The sequence below is a fragment of the Gossypium hirsutum genome, chromosome A11 (assembly GCF_007990345.1).
Source record: "Gossypium hirsutum isolate 1008001.06 chromosome A11, Gossypium_hirsutum_v2.1, whole genome shotgun sequence".
Taxonomy (NCBI): domain Eukaryota; kingdom Viridiplantae; phylum Streptophyta; class Magnoliopsida; order Malvales; family Malvaceae; genus Gossypium; species Gossypium hirsutum.
The window spans coordinates 113,288,952-113,307,603 of record NC_053434.1 but is presented as its reverse complement, the minus strand read 5'-3'; the positions used below and the strand labels follow the sequence as shown (position 1 = coordinate 113,307,603).

General features: G+C 31.8%; 2 protein-coding genes across 3 annotated transcripts; one reads left to right on the top strand and one right to left on the bottom strand.

Moving 5' to 3' along the window:
* Positions 1-7,706: 7,706 nt before the first annotated feature.
* On the bottom strand, positions 7,707-10,304 carry LOC107887100 (uncharacterized). 2 transcript variants are annotated; one of them, XR_001681004.2, is made up of 5 exons: positions 10,186-10,304; positions 9,898-10,045; positions 9,171-9,286; positions 8,228-8,702; positions 7,707-8,082 (listed from the first exon to the last, which is right to left on the bottom strand). XR_001681004.2 is itself a non-coding variant. In XM_016811244.2 (4 exons), the coding sequence occupies exons 2-4, from the start codon at positions 10,003-10,005 to the stop codon at positions 8,360-8,362; spliced, it is 567 nt and encodes a 188-aa protein (XP_016666733.1). In that variant the 5' UTR covers positions 10,006-10,045; positions 10,186-10,304; the 3' UTR covers positions 7,707-8,359. The 2 variants fall into 2 exon arrangements, 1 of the variants encoding a protein (XP_016666733.1); XM_016811244.2 differs by having other exon boundaries at positions 7,707-8,702.
* Positions 10,305-14,927: 4,623 nt separating this feature from the next.
* On the top strand, positions 14,928-18,250 carry LOC107887091 (calreticulin). Its single transcript, XM_016811233.2, has 14 exons — positions 14,928-15,120; positions 15,793-15,900; positions 15,983-16,175; positions 16,270-16,528; positions 16,636-16,692; positions 16,785-16,832; positions 16,925-17,011; positions 17,095-17,152; positions 17,250-17,317; positions 17,410-17,505; positions 17,606-17,653; positions 17,732-17,761; positions 17,850-17,939; positions 18,025-18,250. The coding sequence occupies exons 1-14, from the start codon at positions 15,021-15,023 to the stop codon at positions 18,034-18,036; spliced, it is 1,254 nt and encodes a 417-aa protein (XP_016666722.1). The 5' UTR covers positions 14,928-15,020; the 3' UTR covers positions 18,037-18,250.
* Positions 18,251-18,652: the final 402 nt, after the last annotated feature.

The following is an 18,652-nucleotide window of genomic DNA, read 5'->3' as shown; positions in this document are numbered from 1 at the left end:
TTGGGAAAACCACTTTAAAATGATTAGTAGTAATCTTCATAACCAATTTATAAAGAACAAGCACAAACTAATTGGAAGAAACTGAGCAAAGCATTCCGGATTTTGGATTTTAGGTAAAAGAACAATAAGCGAATTATTTAACTCCGCATCAATACTTTTACCAGCAAAAATACTCTTAACCCAACTGCAAATGGAAGTGCCAACATGGTCCCACTGACTTTGGTAGAAAAGTGCGTGAAAACTGTCACTTCCTGGAACCTTCAGAGGAGCCATGTCAAACAAAGCAACTCTAATTTCTTCATCAGAAACTAGATTATTAAGAAACTTCAGATCCTCATCAGTGAGGGGCGGGAATGCGCTAGTGGGTAAACCAGTCATTGGTCCAGGATGATCACCATACAAAGCTTTAAAGAAATTGACTACTTCAGTCTTAAGTTGTTCTTCATCCTTGATCCAATCCCCCAGCTCATTTTTTAAAGCAGTGATTAGATTCTGCTTTCTTCTTCTCAAAGTACGGGTATGAAAAAATTTGGTGTTGCGATCTCCTAAGACTAACCAATCACAACGAGCTTTCTGACGCCAGAGAATTTCCTTATGATACAAAACATTATCCAAATCTTCTCTAACTTCTATTTCAACTTGTCTGAGAAAAGTCGAGTTATTTCTGTTACGTTCGATTTCAATGTTTTGTAGTTTCTTAGTTAAAAACTTCTTTCGGGTAGGAATATAGCCATACATATCTTTATTCCATCTTTTGACTAGATCAGTAAACTCGGAGTGGATCTTCGACATATCAGTAAAAAGCCTCCAATTTTCTTTAACAAAATTGGAGAATGCTGGATGTTCAACCCAACCTGCTAAAAACCTAAACGGACGCCCTTGCGAGGAAAGAAAGTTAGGCATCAAAAATAGTTTAAGGGGTCTATGATCCGATTTAAGTCGTGGCAAGTGAGTCACAAGAGAAGGAAAAAGAGTAGACCAAGCGTTATTACAAATAGCCCTATCCAGCCGCTCCATAACCCCCCTCTCTGCCAAGTGAATTGCGGACCTCTAAAGCCTAAATCTTGCAACAAAGCGGAATCCATAAGTTTACTGAAAAATGGGCATATTTTTCCTAGTGACCGACCCCCTCTCTTCTCGGTAGGAGAAAGAATAACATTAAAGTCACCAATCGCCATCCATGGAGTCCCGTCTGCTGGAATAGTTCTCTGCAAAACCTCCCATAAAATTTTTTGTTTACTCTGATTCGGACTGGCGTACACAAAAGTAACCAGAAGAGGTTTACTAAAAGAGGTACCAGAAATTCTAACTAACACAAATTGCAATGATTTTTTAGAATCTCCATATAAATAGATTCTTTCCAACCAATCCAAATACCACCGGAAAAACCCACTACCTCTACTCGATGTGAGTATTGAAAACCAAGTTTCGCAATAATCGAATTAGCTTTTGTCCCACTGACCCTCGTTTCTATAAGGCTGATCAAATCGGGTTTATGTTCATAATTATACTCATGAAAAACCCGAATAAACTTCGAACTAGCACTACCCTGACAATTCCAAGAAAAAATAGTTAAATTCATAAATAAAATATTAAAAAATGAGTACTAACCTTTCAAAGGCCAATGGAAGCTTTATCTCCCTCATCGTTGGTAATGACCGTATCAGAAAGAGCCTCCACCTGCTCACCAATAAGCTTTGCCATGGAATTCATAACATCAGGGAGTGAGAAACGGGAATTTCCAGTAATTTTAAAACGTCCCCCATGTCCACGAATTGTCTTATTCAGCGCTCGACCACTTCGCCCACTTCCTTTTTTATTATCAGGACCATGGCCTTTTGAAGGAACGGACAAGATATTTGCATAACTTGGTCTATTATTTGACCCTTTTGTTATGACATTATGATCCGAATTTCCTTTAAAAGTAACAGTCGGATGTCTTTTGGGATCTAACAAGCTGGAATTTAATACCACCTCAGATTCAAAAGGACCTTCAAATGTAGGATTAAAATACAGTGAGGAGCTTTTATTTTATAAAATCGGTGAAGGACCCGTCTGTGCTCCATGGTCTAAAATCCCTGAATCATTTAAATCCTGCTTGTCTATTAAAAATGATTGAGACCCATAAGAATTTAGACCGATATTTTTCCCTGAAATTAAACCCCCAATCGCCAGACCTTTCCCAGTGTTACAATGTTCAACTTCCAAAAGAACTGGCCTACTCAGCCCAATACGACTATTATGACCCATTATTTCATTGCCTATATTATCTTTAGCCCGCTGTCCATAAAAACCCCCAGGCCTATTCTCTTTTAAATTCCTAATAAAATCACCTTTTTTAAAAACAACCTCCTTCAACCCTGAAGTTTCAACCCATGACTTTCCAATCCCTGATTTTTCAACCCCATGTAATGACCCAAATTTTACGGTTATCGAGAAAGTGAATTTTTGGGTCTCCATTTCTAAAAAAATAGATTCGTAAATATTTATTAAAAATATTTACGAAGTCAATTGAGTGGTTAATTACACTTTAATTAAGTAAATTTAGCTTAATTAAGAGTAATTAGTGGAAAGGATTAAATTGAATTAAGTGTGAAAGTTTAATTATAGAATAAAGAAAAGTGAAAGGACTAAATAGGAAATAAGCCAAAAAGGGGTGACAAATGTATGGTTAAAATAAGTTAAATGCGTACAAATATAAATGGTACACATGTATTATACATGTGTATTTACTTATTATATAAGTAAAATAATAATAATTAAAGTATATTATATTTATATCATTTTATATTAATTAATTAAATAAATAAAAGTTATGACAAGTATAAGGTGAAAAATTAATACATGTATATTAATAAATTTACACATGTATAAATAATAAATATTATAATAGTTTAATAATAAAATAAAGAAAATGAAATAAAAGAAATGAAAAAGAAAAACAAAGCAAACGAAACAGAAACAGAGAAGAAAAGGGGAGAAAGAAAGGAAAGAAAGAAAGAAAGGGAGAAAAGAGAAAATCAAGGTTTTGAAGCTTTAAACTTTAATAGGTATGTCAATTTAGCCATTTTTACTTAATTTTGATGTTTTAAAAGCTTTAGAACAAAGTTTTGATGAAATTAAGTTGATATTTTGAAAGTTATTAGATTTATAAATATTGTTCATGTTGAGTAAAATGATGAACTAAAGGCTAAATTGATAGAAATTCAAGTTAGAAATGAAATAAGGATTGAATTGTAAAGTGATTCATAAGTTTTATGCTTTAAGGACTAAATTGAAAGAATTTCGAAATTATGGTTTTATGATAAAAAAATTGATAATTATGTCTAAGTTTGGTTAAAAATTGAGTAGAAATAAAGTATGAATTAAGATAGAAAAGTAAGTGAATTTAGTTAGGATTAAATTGAAATTAAAAGTAGAAAATCAACATTTTGCACTAAGACTATTTTGGACAGCAACAGTAGTCTAAGTTTGAAAAATCACCAAAAATTATAGAAATTGAATTAGAGGATGAATAAAATATGGAATTAAAGCTTATTAAGTCTAGTTTCTTATAAAGGAAACGGTTTAAGAAATTGAATTGTAAATTATGAGATATAATGAATTTTGTGACACAATGTCAGAATGAATTCGGGTTTCCCTGTTCTGACTTTGGAAAATCACCAAAAATTGGAGAAAAATTAGAGGGTTAAAGTTATCTGTTTAGAATCCCTAATGAGTCTATTTTTAGGAGAAATCAATGGGAATATTATCCGAGTTCTATACTATGAGATAATTAATTTTTAGTGAAGAAGGGTTGAAACTGTCAGATAGCAGAATAGGGGTGAATTTAAAGAATAAAATGTACTTAATGGCTAAACCAAAAAAACAAAATTCTGAAAATTTTATGGTAAGAAGATTTGTGAGTCTAATTTCAGGAAAAATTAGCGAATCTTAATTTAGAATTATGTAACTCAAGATATAAATTAGTAATTTATTAATGATTATGAATTGTATTAATTTCGTAGTCAATGTGGTACCGGAAATCTCGGCTAAGAAAGGACAAGACAAAGTCAACGGGAGTTAGCTCAAAAACTACGGTTTGTATTTCTATAATCTGAACTCAGTCATTATTTGTTATATTTATATACATATGACAACTGTTAGTGTTAGAATTATGATGTTTTACAATTGAAATGGATTGATTTTGGTATGTGATGAATTTATCAAATTTATATTGATTGAAATCATTTTGATTAAATTTATATTGATTGAAATATATATTATATATATGATTTATGTAAAAATTTGAATATTGAATGAATGTTATATTGAAAAATTATATTGATTGGAATATGAGGGAATTGATATGAATATATGAGATTTGTGATAATTGAATATTTGATATTGAAAAGTGAATTGAGTTGTATTGAATTATGAATTAATGTGAATAATTGAAATATATTTGTTGAATTGAATGAAAATGTATAAAATTATGAAAATGTGTGAATATATGTGATTATTAGAATGGTAAATTGATGAAAGATTTATTAAATTAAGAAAGTGAATCAAATACCCTATTAACAGTATCGGACCAGATTGGATACAAATGGCATGCCATTGGATTTGTGATGTGATGAGGAGATTTGTAATTCGGCCAAGAAGATGTTTCTGTTATTATATACTTTGGTTTATCCGAAGAGGCATTTAATGCCTTATTGGTGTGTTTGGGAGGATATGATATACTGGTGTGTTATGGAGTATTTATAATATTCCGGGTGTGTTTGGGTTGGATATTCTGGTGTGTTTGGGTTGGATATTCTGGTGTGTTTGGGAGGAATCCACGTATCTATCAGAGTTCGAGTCTTGTTAATAGGGGTAAATAAGTGAAAAGATAAATCGAGTGAGTTTGAGTGATTGAGCTATTGGAATGAAATGAGAAATTGAATTGAGAATTGAAATTGAAATATGAGATTGAAAACATGAACCAAAAGATTCATGAAATGAGTGAAGTTCAAATGGATGATGATTGATGTTAGAATGAATTAAAATGATATATTGTTAAGAATTAAAGTGTGAATACAAATGAATTGTGAATATATTGTAAAGAATTTATACGGTAAGCAAATGAAAAGAATTGAGCAAATATGTTGTGTTTGTTATATGGCTTGTATAGAATTTTTATGGTAAGTAAATGAAACTTATCTATAAAATAAATAAATGAATAGTTATATTTGTTATTGTGATTTTTAAGTTTAATTGTTATATTATCAAGTGTTCGGATTATAGAAATACCACTGAGTGTATACTCAGCGTACGGTTTGTTTCCGTGCGCAGGTTAAGTTAAGGCTAGACTGTTGAATTAGCATTCCAGGCCGATCCCGAATTCAATGAGGTAAAGTATGTTGAGTATTGATAATGGCATGTACCTAGGATGTTTAATGAGAGTCATTTAGGTTGTAAAAGTATTGATGAAATAAGTAAATTATGGTTGGCAACGGTATATAGTATGAGTTTTGAAATTTATAACAAAAAAAAATTCGTAGTGATTCTAAATTAGTTCCAAATTGAATTTACTGTTCATATTGGATCACGAGGGCCCATTAATGGGACGACATCTTAAAATTAGGGTGAGAGTGAATATTTATTTTAATTAATAACCGGAATTGGGCTGTACTGACTGGTAATGTCTTGTAACCCTGTTCCAACGACGGTATAGGGTTAGGGGACGTTACACCCCAAATCTGTCAATTGATTATCATCAGAAATTAAAGCCATGAATCTTGACCCATCACGATTTTCTTCCGCTAAACTTGCATGTTGATTCGGCTTTCCGACTGGAGTACGCCTAGATTTGCGCTGAACACCATCCATAGACCAAAAGCGTCAGTACTGTCGCCGGATCTACGTCCTTGTCCGCCGTCACAGGTACATCTTCCTTCTCTCCTTGTATGTTCTGTTCTGCCAAAAAAGAAGAACAAGAAGTTTTTAAATGACCATATTTGCCACAATGAAAGCATACCGTGGAAAGAGCTTCAAATTCCACTCTTTGGATTCGGCCATTGATCGAGACTTGAGAAATAAGTGGCTTATGCAGATCAATCAACACAGCCATTCTCGCAAATTGACCCCTATTCCCACTATCCGTCTTGAAATCTAACTTCATTACTTGTCCGACTAAACTCCCTATCTCCTCTAAAATATTTTTCTTATACAGGAAGCTCGGTAATCCTGGGAAACGAATCTAGGCCGTAACCATATTTGGAAAAGGTTTCAGTGGATCGAATTCGATTGTCCAAGGCTGAACAGTCAGATAGTGACCAAACACTATCCATGGACCTTGAGTCAGAGCCAGGTCATAGTCTACCCTTCATTGGAAACGGACAAGGAAATATCCATTTTCGATATCCATCAGACGAAAAGGTTGAGAGGGTTTCCAAAGGCTAGAAATACGATTGTGTAACGCCCCGTAACCTATGTTCCGTCCCAACAGCTTGACAACTATGGTAGTCTCCATATCCCTAACCAAAAAATTCCTTAAACGCTCCGAGAAGTCAATGGCAGGGATTCCATTAATGGAGGATCGAAGAATGTCACCTTCTTCAATGACGAAGTCTCCATCAGAAATAACATCACCGGATTCAGAAACATTCCTTCCCATAAGCTTCTCTTTCCAAGAAACTTCTTTGACTGGAATCATGCCAACCACCATATTGTCTATTGAATCTTTTCCCACCTCTTTGAATCTGACCTTTTTGGTGTTGCGTTCTTCATCAGTGAACGTTTCGATACAGGTCCGGTCATCAGATGAAATTGTAGAGGCAGAAGCCATAATTTAAATACTTTAGGATAAAATTTTAAAATAAGGCATTCTCGCCCACTTGCAAATTAGTTGACTAATGTTAAGAGCGAATAAAATTCGATTTGAAAATTTTGATAAAAAAATTAAATTTTGAATTAAATAGTTTAAGTTATTTAGATTAATTCGAATAAAAAATTAAATTTTTCGGTTTAATTCGAATATAAATTATACAATTCGAGTTATTTAAAAATTTGAATAAAAAAACAAAATTACTTCGTTTTTGAAAAATGTTTATTTTTTCAAAAGTTAAAAAGTTAAGACCATTAAATTAAAAAGACAAAACTATATCGTTTTAATAATTGTTTACCTATTAAATTAAAAGGCAAAATAATTATATTATTTATGTAGTTAAATAATCTTGTTCTTCGTCTACTAGTTAAATAATCGGCCTATATAAACGCAACATTGAGAATAAATAATAGTAAGATTCGTTAACTCGACTCAATTTGACTCGATTAAAAAGAATTTAAATTAAATTCTGTTACTAAAATAGAATTCATCAACTCAATTAACTTAAAATTTCTTTACTCGATGACTCGATCTAATGCTCACCCCTAATTAAGTTCAATCGCTCTCGAATCTTTTTTGAACATAATATTTATTGACTTTTATAAAAAAAATTGAAAACAATAATTATTTTTTTATTTATAAAACTTTGAAAATAAGGCATTCCTACCCACTCAGGAGAATTAACTAAGGTCAGCCACTCTAATACTCTTTCTAAAAATAGTTTATATTCTTTAGAGGAAAATTTTTGAAAAATAATATTTACATTTTGTATAAAGATTTAAACATAAAACATTTATATTGATTAAGTCTTATCTCAATTGGCATTAATATTATTGTCAATACATAGATTCGAGTATGCTAAAATATATTATCTTCTTATTTAAGAGTCGGAAGAAGCTCTAGATAATTTTAAACATTACATCAAAAATTCATAAAGCAAACAGCCCTTATTCTTACTCATGGTCTTTTTATCAAAAAAAAAAAAGAAAAGAAAAGAAAAGAATCTTCACAACCATGTTAAACGACGTCAAGCTAAGTCCCTTGCACCATGGAGTCTCCTGTTTCTCAAATGCCAAATCTGGTATATACTGCCCAATTTAGTTCATCCTGCAAAGATTCCACAGTTCTTTCACTATCACAAGCTGCCAATACCTTCCTCCATATCTGTTTTGAAAATTCGCAGCTATGAACTTGACATCTTCTAAGTGCAAATGGTCTCTTTTGAGGGCAATCTATCAAAGTACAACAAAGACAAGAAATAATTGAGCGTCAAGGGGATTTCTATTGTGCAAGAGCCAAAAAGATGCTAAAAAAAAAAGAGTAAATAAGCAAAGCCAAAAGAAACAGGCCTGGGGATAAGAAGGAAATGAACTAAACCTAGCACTCTTGTATTGTTCTATCACTCTAAATTGAAGGGTGAATTTTTTTCCCAGTCAAAAGACTACACCAGGTTCTGAGACAATGGTCTCTGTTGACACATAAACATATCTTCATGCTAGTTGTGGGAGATTAATTAGCATCATGCGGTGCAGCTGGAGTATCACCAGAGGTTCCAGTGATGTCAGTGGCATTTCCCTCAGCATTCATGTCGTTGAAACTTCGTTTCTTTGATTTGGATTTAGAGTTCTCCCTTTCGATTTCATACTCTTTTTCTTTCCCTTTTCTTTTCTCATTTCCGACTGCTTTTTCAGGCTGAAGAACAATATCATTTGAATGAGGAAACAGTGGAGGTTCCCTGCCACTTAATTTACAAAATACTCTTTCAACTGTTTCACTTATTTCCTTCCCTAGCCCATTGCTGTCTAGAATCAACTCCCAAACTGCTTTTGAGGCCCTCTCGAGCACTGGCGTTCTGCCCAATAATAAGAGCAAAAATTAGTTCCACATTACGTTTAATTCCCATTAGATTTCCAGTCAGGAGCAAATAGCATATTGAGAGTGAAGATTTAAAAAGTTTTATAAATTATTAGAAACATATAGGCTGGGATGGTAAAGACATGGAGGTACGCAAAACCATCTAGAGCATTATTGAACTTTAGCTGTTACAAACAACAAGTTCCTGCCTAAGGGCATCAAACAATTTTCTTTCGGCTGGGAGGGTAAGAACATGAAAGAAGTACAGAAAACCATCTAAAGCATTATTGAGCTTTAGCTGTTAAAAACAATGAAGGATCAACAAGACTCACTCAAGTTCCTGCCTAAGTGCATCAAAAAATTCTCCTCAGGCTGGGAGGATAAAAACATGAAAGAAATACATGAAACGGTCTAAGAAATATCGAGCGTTAGCTGTTAAGAACAATGAAGGATCCACAAGACTCACTCAAGTTCCTGCCTAAGTGCATCAAACAATTCTCTTTTGGTCTGTTTCTCCGCACCAGACGTGTTGAGGACCTTACTCTGCGCTGCCATTTTGATGGTTGTGTTCTTCAGCTCCTCCTATAGCAAATAGAAATTGAAGATATCATATACATTGGAGGAAGTGTTATAAGTAATTACTCTTCAAATTCAATGAATGTAGGTTTTGTATACAATATTAATTAATTATGGAATGCCAGCAAAGCACACAATCAATATCAGCAACTTCAACGGAGATCCCAGAACTTAAGTTAATTGATCATCTTTAACCAAGTTAGAACTTAGAACAATAAATATAATAAACAAATCATTGTCAAACATTTATAGAGATTACATTAAGTATGTAACGTTATAACCAGTACCCACAAAAAAGAAAAAATCTTCTCCTTTATAACATCATAAAGAAGGAAAAACTAAAAGGAGTTAACTGGATTCACAAGGGGACTCCAAAATCTATGTACGGCCAAAGAGTTCACTCAATAATTGATCATTGCATTCCAACAAAGGAACGAAGATTCAAATCCAAGCTATCAAACAAGCTCAAATATCACTAAATTTGCAATTTTTCATGATAATGCACAAATTCAAGGGAAAGTATACCAGAAAAACGTTCAGGGAACTATTTTGACATCAAAACAAAAATACCCAGATAAAACCAGGTTGAATATAAAAGAGATAAGAAAGGGACTAACATTGGCTTTTAGTTGATTTATAATCTTCAACCTGAGAGCATCAATGGTTCCATCATTCATCAATGACTCCAACACATCTTCTGGGGTTATTACGGACGATGACCCCATATTACTAAAATTAACAGATTCAAGCCCTTAAATTCAATGCCTGAAAAAAGAAGCAAAAAGAATAAAAATTCAATTCTTGAGGCTTCGTTAAGCCAAAAAAAATTTGGGTACTTGGGAAAAAATACAGAAGATGAATAGCAGAAGATGGAGATTAGATAATTAGAAAGGGTTTCATCGTACCTTGTCGTCCTCTTTGATGTCAATCCGCAAAACAAACGATGATTTATTTGTTTCTTCCACGAGGAAAAACAAGTAGTAATATTGAACTCTGAGGCAGACTCCTGCTAGGGAAAACGGCGTCGTTTGCAAGATACTCTTCAAGGCAGATACCTCTTTTCCTTTTTTTTTAATTGAAATAATATAAAAATAAAATTAATTTCCAAAATGATATATAAGTTATAAATTATTTAGGAAATTTTTTGTGCATTGAAAAATATCTTAATTTCGCTTTAATGATATTTAGCTCTTTTATTGTAAAAAAAAGTTATACAAAAATTTTAATTGTGGCAAATATCATGGGCAACATTATCCTAAAATACTAACTAATCAATACAACTGTTCATGGATTCAGTTATTCTTCCAGATTTAAAGATCTGTCCGAAATTTGGAAGAGTTTAGACAAAAATATTAGGTCCGAAAAATGAGTTTAGATAAAAAAATAAGAACTATTTAAAATATGGGCCGAATTTGAATTTGAACATTCAAGGCCTGACCTCAGCCTGTTTTAAGTTTATAATACTTTATATTATGTTATTTTTATATATAATATAATTTAGAACACATTAAAAAAATAAACAAATAGTAATATATAATACTACTCTAATGTAAAGATTAAAATAATGTTAAGATAACTATATAAAAAATAAAATTATTAAATATTAAAATAATATAATATAAATATTTTTTAAAAATAATTAAAAATAATATGAGCAGACTTAAAATGTGTTTGGATTAATCTTTTGCAAATATTAAGGGTTTAGGTAAAATTTTAAGCTCATATTTCGAGTCGGGCCAGGCTTAAGCAAATATAAAATATGTTAATATTATATTTAGGCTTAACCCAAACACAATTCGATCTGATCCACAAACACCTCCAAGTGTGGCCCATACTTAAAATAATTCTAACATTCATATTAGTTTGATAAATAATGGGTAATTTATAGTATTTTGAAAATTAATTTTACTTTTTATATCATTTTAATTAAAAATCTCAATTACTTGTTTTGACATTGGATTTGATTTTTTTTCGATAAAATATGTTTGTACTAGATGTATTCATGAGCCGGGTCAGGTCCAAAAATTTTTTTAGCTTGTTTGCTAGGCCTGGGCTAGGCCTAGAAAAAGGGCCACAAATTTTATCCAAGCCTGGCCCGGATAAAAATACTAAAACCCGAGCCCGTTCATATTAATTTTTTATATAATTTTTTTAAAATATATAATAGATAAAAAATATTAAAAACATTAACATAAATATTTTTTAATAAATTAAAAATAAATTTAAAAAATATGTATACTTAAATAACACTAAGATAAATGTAACTTAACAAGCAAATGTAAAAAAGTAACAAAATTAATAATAAAATAAGAGTTATACAATATCTAAATCATGACAACAAAATAATAGTAACATAATTGTAAAATGATAGCAAAATAGTGAACAAGCAACAAGAAAATAGCAAGAAAATAATAAAAGCAAAAAAAGAGTAATTTTTTTTTCATATTTGAGTCGGGTCGAGCATGAGCTAAGAAAGTCTTACCCGAGGTCCGACCCATATTCTAAACAAATCTTATTTTTTTGTCCAAGTCCTTTTTCGAACCTATATTTTTACCCAAACCCTCCCATTTTTCGGGCGAGCCTTCGAGTCTCATCACCAGACCAATGGACAAATCTAATTTGCACGTAATGTTATGCAAGTCACATCATAAAGTAAGTTCAAGTTTATAAAGCTTTAGCATCGTTAATCTTTTTTGAACTGACATAAATTTGGGTCTACCAAAGAGTTTTAAAAATGTTCAATTCGGTTTGCAAAATTAGAAAGATGAATTAAGGGATATCGGAATTGACAGCTTGATTATCTTCTAATGCTTGAGTCCAGCTCTAAGTCAAAGAAATTTTCAGAAAAAAAGGCTTAGGAAAGGAGATGATGGAATGTGAATATGAATACGACAAGATATTTCTCTGGTTCTTTTCAAGCTCATTTCTCCAGTAATTTTCATGTGGTATTCGACTACTCTGCAGAATGGACTAAACTACATTATTCCTTTTATCTTTTTGCACTTAGCTTTGACATGTTCCACCAGATATTTGTTGTTGGGTATTTGAACTTTATTAATGGCTAGTTTAGCATCGCTTCTTAGATACTTTTGAAATAAAAATATTACTAAATAAGATATTTTTAAATTTTTTAAAAGTATTTTTGGGAAATAGGAAAATTTTGCAAAAACATTTTTTTAATGACCCAAAAATGCTTCTAAGAAACAATGCTAAATTAATTTTATGCTTGTAGGTGTGATATTTCAAACATTCAACACAATCATGTTTTTATTAGAGATTAAATCAATTAGTACATCTAACACGGTTCTGTTTGAAAAAAAAACTTAAAACACCTAAAAATGTAGAGCCAACATGACTAGTGAAAGAACCAACAAGCATGCATGGAATAACCCTTCGGACAACCCAAAGCTTAGGTATAATATAAATACATTGTATACAACTCTCCTTGGATCTTTAGAAACACAAATCTTTCATATCCATTTCGTAGTTTTCAAAGAGTAAACGACTGTGAAGCCCAATGCACTTGTTCCTCTTCTTCTATTTGGTGCTTATGTAATCATCTTTTTCTTTTCTTTTACTTTCAACATCGATAATTTCACAAAATTTACCATTACTTAGATTGGTTTTTCGTGGAAACAAATAACATTGTGTTGCAATTTATCTCCTAAATACCATGTTTCCAATCTTCATTCACCTCAAGACAATATTATTTTGTACCCAAATGGGAAAATTTGAATGCGATATTGCTTGTAATAGTTGTAAGGCCGACGTTTGATTTAACGAAGAATATTTGATGCATTGTTGGTGCATAAGTTCCATGCACTATCAATGAATAATAATATGACATCTCATCGTTAAATAAAATAAATTAGAATACTTCAATTACACCTAATTCGGTGAGACCTAACAATTACATTGATGAGAACTGATTGTATGAAATTTTCATTTAGATCTGTTTTTTCTTTCAGGATGAAAATATGAAATTTAGAATGAAAATACTGATATGACATTAAACTATTGACAAAGGGATACAGATGACTCGTCGTCCCTATTTTATACAATCCTTTCCTTATACATTGATTACCCAAACATATTATTATATAATTATAAGGAATTACACCCAAATTAAATTAGCAAATCTTATAAGAAATGTTTTTTAAAATATGTTTTTATGTAATTCTATTATCTTACACTTAAAAAAAAAAACCAATAAGCAAAAGAAAATCAAGCTTGGGTTTGTTACTTTTAATAATCCTAAGTTTTGTTGAATAATCTTATTATAGGTTCTGATTATATCTGCTCTTTTTGATATAATACTTATAACTAAGTCATAGTCCCTTCCCAACTTATAAATAGGAAGATAATGCGTTTCAGCGCAGTCGAATTCACATCCTTCTATATTGATAACAATACTTATACCAATTAAACTAAAACTCAATCGAACTTAATTACTAAATTCTAACAACAATAAATAAATTTAATACTTCATTTGGAATATTAAACTTTTATGTTTTTTAAATCAAATCTTGTGCAATCTCAGCTCACATAATAATAATTTGATCACAAAGTCCAGTAATGTTATGCAATGAATTTTAAGTGTCTTCCAATCAAAGCATACAAGCCAAATAATATAATTTAGAAAAAAAAAAACCCCAAAAAAAGGGTGCCGGCTGTAGCCCATTTTAGAGATTATTTGGATTTAGAGTCCATGGCCGACTAAAATTATCTTATTTGATGGATTTACCTCTCTGGTTTTATTACCTTTTTATCATACAATTGTCGCCACTCTCTCAATTTAATACACATTAAAAAAAGGTTACCATAAAACAGAACTCCAATCTAAAATTTTAATTTTTTTAACATCTTAAATATGATTTTTATTCATCATCATATTTGATACATTGCGCCACATTTGATCTTACTATTTTTTTTGGTAGAGAAAAATAACACTCCTATTAACTAAGAATAAATGAAAACAGTATTTTTGTTTATGCATTAGAGAATAATTTAGTATGGTCCTAACAATCATCATTAATAAATGGTCCTCCATCTACATCTTAATACTGATAATCTTTTTACTTTTAAAATCATAATACTTTTTATGAACAAAAAATAAATTAATTTTTTTATCTAAAATATAAAAGTCACAATAATTTATTTCGCCCTCCAACTTTATTTTTTTATTTAATTTTTCATCTCTTTTAACATTTAAATTTGACGTATGAATGTCATATTAGTAATTAATTAATTTTTTAAAAACTATAAATTTTAAAAATTATTTAACAAACTAAAAATATTAAAATTAATTAAAAAATAATAAAACATATATTTTAAATTTTTGAATAAATTTAAATTTGAATGGATATTTGCAGGGGATAATAATAAATAAAAAACGTAAATCCTACTCCTAAATTATGAAATTTAAGTTTGGCCAAAGGCACAAATTAACTTGTAGAGTGGACCCCTCTCTAACTGGGCCACTGAATAATTGCCACGTTTAGCACAGTTCCAAATGACTGAAACGTAACCTCTTAAAAATCCTCTACGTGTCATGTCAATTCCTTCCCAATAGTTCTTCGCCACGTCAATCTAATGGAAACGTGGTGTTCATCTATTGGATGAGATAATTTACTACAGTCCATGTCATTTTTTCACTGAACTGTAAACCATCACTGAATTCAACGACCACTATATAAAGGGAAACTCGTCAATTTTCGTTTGCCAGTCTGCAGCTTCACTAATGGCGATTCCCAAACGAAACCCTATTTTCCTGTCTGTAATCTTTGTTTCGCTCCTCGCAATCGCCTCCGCTAAAGTATTCTTCGAAGAACGTTTTGATGGTAAGCCTTTACGGGCTCGTCTTTTAGATCGGCTTGCTTTCGCCGTTTGAATCTGTTTTTGTAGAGATATATGCTTTCATTTCGATCTACTTTGAACGGATCAAGCTATTGGCGATCCAGTTGTTTTTGATTTGTTTCTTTTATCAAATGCTTAATTACGTTTGAAAATATAATTAATTCGATTAGATCTGCATTTTCTATTTGGCATTGTGATTCTGAATTTTTTTTGTAAGCGTAATATCAGAAATGTAGTTTAATTACCACAATAAATGGCGGTGAAAGCTACAGTATCTATCGTTTCAGTTTATTTTAACAGTGTTCTAGCGTTTGTTTGTATTATTTTATTGTTCATTGATACTTGAGAGAGTGTTTGTTATTTTTAGAGAACAGAAGTGAAGGAAGAATTAGTTTTTAATAATGTGAGAAGGAAATAATTTATACTTATTATCTTTTTTAGAAGAATACATATGGGAGTAATCAAGTAGAAATTGTAAATAGTAGTACTATGCCTGCTTACATTCTCATGATTCTGAATTCCTTTAAAAAAATTAAAGAGAACTCATGTAAAGGAAGCCACTTCAGTTTTAATTGTACCTTTTTTACCTTTCACTGTTTTCAAATTGTACAGTTTCCTCTTTTTGGGGCTAATTTTCTTTTGTTATGAAACTGAAGAGGGATGGGAAAGTCGGTGGGTAAAATCTGACTGGAAAAAGGATGAGAACATGGCTGGGGAGTGGAATTACACTTCTGGAAAATGGAATGGAGATCCTAATGACAAAGGTAACATTCTGGATACTCGTAAAAGGTGTCTTTTAACTCCTTGTTTCTAGTTAGTTACTGATGGCTTTTGCGTTTCGTATAGGTATTCAAACTAGTGAAGACTACAGGTTCTATGCTATTTCAGCTGAGTTCCCAGAAGTCAACAACAAAGATAAGACTCTAGTCTTCCAATTTTCTGTCAAGCATGAGCAAAAGCTTGATTGTGGTGGTGGCTACATGAAGTTGCTCAGCGGTGACATTGACCAGAAAAAATTTGGTGGTGAAACCCCATACAGGTTTTTTCTTCACCTGTGACCTAAGCTATATGTATCTCTAAAAGGTAAAATTATTATGGATTTACCCTTTTTTTGTTGTGTTGGTTGGTTGCAGCATCATGTTTGGGCCTGATATCTGCGGCTATAGCACTAAGAAAGTGCATGCTATTCTCACCTACAATGGGACAAACCACTTGATCAAAAAGGAAGTTCCTTGTGAGACTGACCAACTCACTCATGTTTATACGTTCATTCTCCGTCCGGATGCTACCTACAGTATCCTTGTTGACAATGTTGAGAAACAAACTGGTAGCTTGTACACTGATTGGGATCTTCTCCCACCTAAGAAAATAAAGGATCCTGAGGCCAAGAAGGTAGGTAACCGTAATTGGTCAAACCTAATCTAAATTGATGTCATTTTGGCTTATTTTGTTCTCATATGAATTTTGAATACAACTTAAGTATTTTGCATCATGGACAGCCTGAAGATTGGGATGACAAGGAATACATCCCTGATCCCGAAGACAAGAAGCCTGAGGTAGTAACCTTGCCCCTTCATTCTCTTATGCTACTTTATATATACTTCCTGAAAGTGCATGGGAAAAATAATCTCGTCTTTGATTACTATAGGGTTATGATGACATTCCAAAAGAAATTCCAGATCCTGATGCTAAGAAGGTAGTCATTTAATTCTTTCTGGAATGCTTTTTGTTGGGAAATGCCATGCCTTATTTAAAATAAAGATTAATGGTTGAAATAATTTACACCAGCCTGAAGATTGGGATGATGAAGAAGATGGTGAATGGACACCTTCAACTATTCCCAATCCTGAATACAAGGGCCCATGGAAGCCAAAGGTTTGTGAAATCCTCAACTAGAAGCAGCATTTTAATATTATTTTTGAATTAGAAATGTGTAAAGAATTTTCCTCTATCTGCAGAAAATCAAGAACCCCAACTACAAGGGCAAGTGGAAGGCACCAATGATTGACAACCCTGGTTTATTTCTTTTCCTTTCCTCTCAAGCCTTTTTCTTTTTACTCTTTAACAGCAAAGTTTTAGGTTATTTATTATTGTGTTTTCATATGACCCACAGATTTCAAGGATGATCCGGATCTCTATGTTTTCCCCAGCTTGAAGTATGTTGGTATTGAGTTGTGGCAGGTATTGTTTTGCCCCTTTATTCTCTACTCCTACAATACTTTTAATCCATGCCATTTTAAAATGGTAATGGCTCATTGTTTCTGTTTTGTCAGGTGAAATCAGGAACAATGTTTGATAACATCTTAGTTGCTGATGATGTAGAGTATGCCAAGAAACTAGCTGAAGAAACATGGGGCAAGCAGAAGGATGTAAGTGCATCTCTGTATTTTGAATTTATAATATATGTACATATTCACATATTTCTTAGTTGTTTTATTCATATGCGAGTGATTTTATTGGCTTTTGCAGGCTGAGAAGGCAGCATTTGAGGAGGAAGAGAAGAAGAAAGAGGAAGAGGTACTGTTTTTAATCAAGGAGTGTCTTATATGTTACTGATTGTATTTTACATTCTAACTGATGGAACATGATGTTCAGGAATCGAAGGATGAGCCAGTGGATTCCGATGTAAGCATACATGCCTAATTATGAATATGATTTCACTCACTGTTTTCTTTTGTTATGGTTTTCATGGTGTTGCTTGATGATGTTCCAGGCTGAGGACGACGACGATGATACTGATGATGGTGAAGGAAGTGAGTCAGATTCAAGCAAAGACAGTGCTGAGGAAGATGCAGTACAACATGTAAGTATTCTGCTTTTCTGATCAAATATTATTACTATAGTATGTATGCATGTATGTTTATTGATCGATTATTGTGTTTTTGCAGGATGAGCTATAAGGCAAGAGGAATACAGTATTTCGCTGGCAATTTGGTTGAGAGCTTAAACACAAGTGCTTAAATTTTCCAGTAGTATCTTTTTAAGATGTAGTCTTATTAGTTTTTATTTAGATAAAAAGGGAATTAAATGCTGGCAAGAGAAGTTTGAGTGACGCGTTTTAGTATGATTTCATTAACTCTGCCTAAACTAAGATTTATCCAATGGTTTTGAACATTTCAGGCTCGTATGTTGCCTTTTACTTTTCATTTCTTTTTTTTGAATTGAAGAGAGGGCACAGCCCTAAAAAGAAACTACATCTCATATCAAGTCTCAAAATTTCTACCAACAATATCACTCAATAAACTATGTACAATTGTTAAATTAACATCCACAAGTTTTTATTATTACAGTTGTTGTTTGAAAGTGTTTTTCAAGAGTGTTTTCCAAAATTGTGGTGAAAAAGTGTGTTTGTTTGTTTTTAGTGTTCTTTATTGTTAAAATTATGGTTAAAAGTTAAAATGTTTTTTTTAGATATGATAATAGAAAAAAAATAATTATATGATATTTAAATATTTAAATATAATGATACATGAAATATAAAATGTAAATATCTTTTAAATAATTAATATAAATTAT

Coding starts and splice junctions, on each gene's coding strand:
- LOC107887100 (XM_016811244.2), bottom strand. CDS start 10,005: ATGGGGTCATCGTCCGTAATAACCCCAGAAGATGTGTTGGAGTCATTG. Junction 9,287..9,897: donor TAAATCAACTAAAAGCCAAT/GTTAGTCCCTTT, acceptor TATTTGCTATAG/GAGGAGCTGAAGAACACAAC. Junction 8,703..9,170: donor GCACTTAGGCAGGAACTTGA/GTGAGTCTTGTG, acceptor ATTATTGGGCAG/AACGCCAGTGCTCGAGAGGG.
- LOC107887091 (XM_016811233.2), top strand. CDS start 15,021: ATGGCGATTCCCAAACGAAACCCTATTTTCCTGTCTGTAATCTTTGTT. Junction 16,529..16,635: donor AGGATCCTGAGGCCAAGAAG/GTAGGTAACCGT, acceptor CATCATGGACAG/CCTGAAGATTGGGATGACAA. Junction 16,833..16,924: donor CAGATCCTGATGCTAAGAAG/GTAGTCATTTAA, acceptor AATTTACACCAG/CCTGAAGATTGGGATGATGA.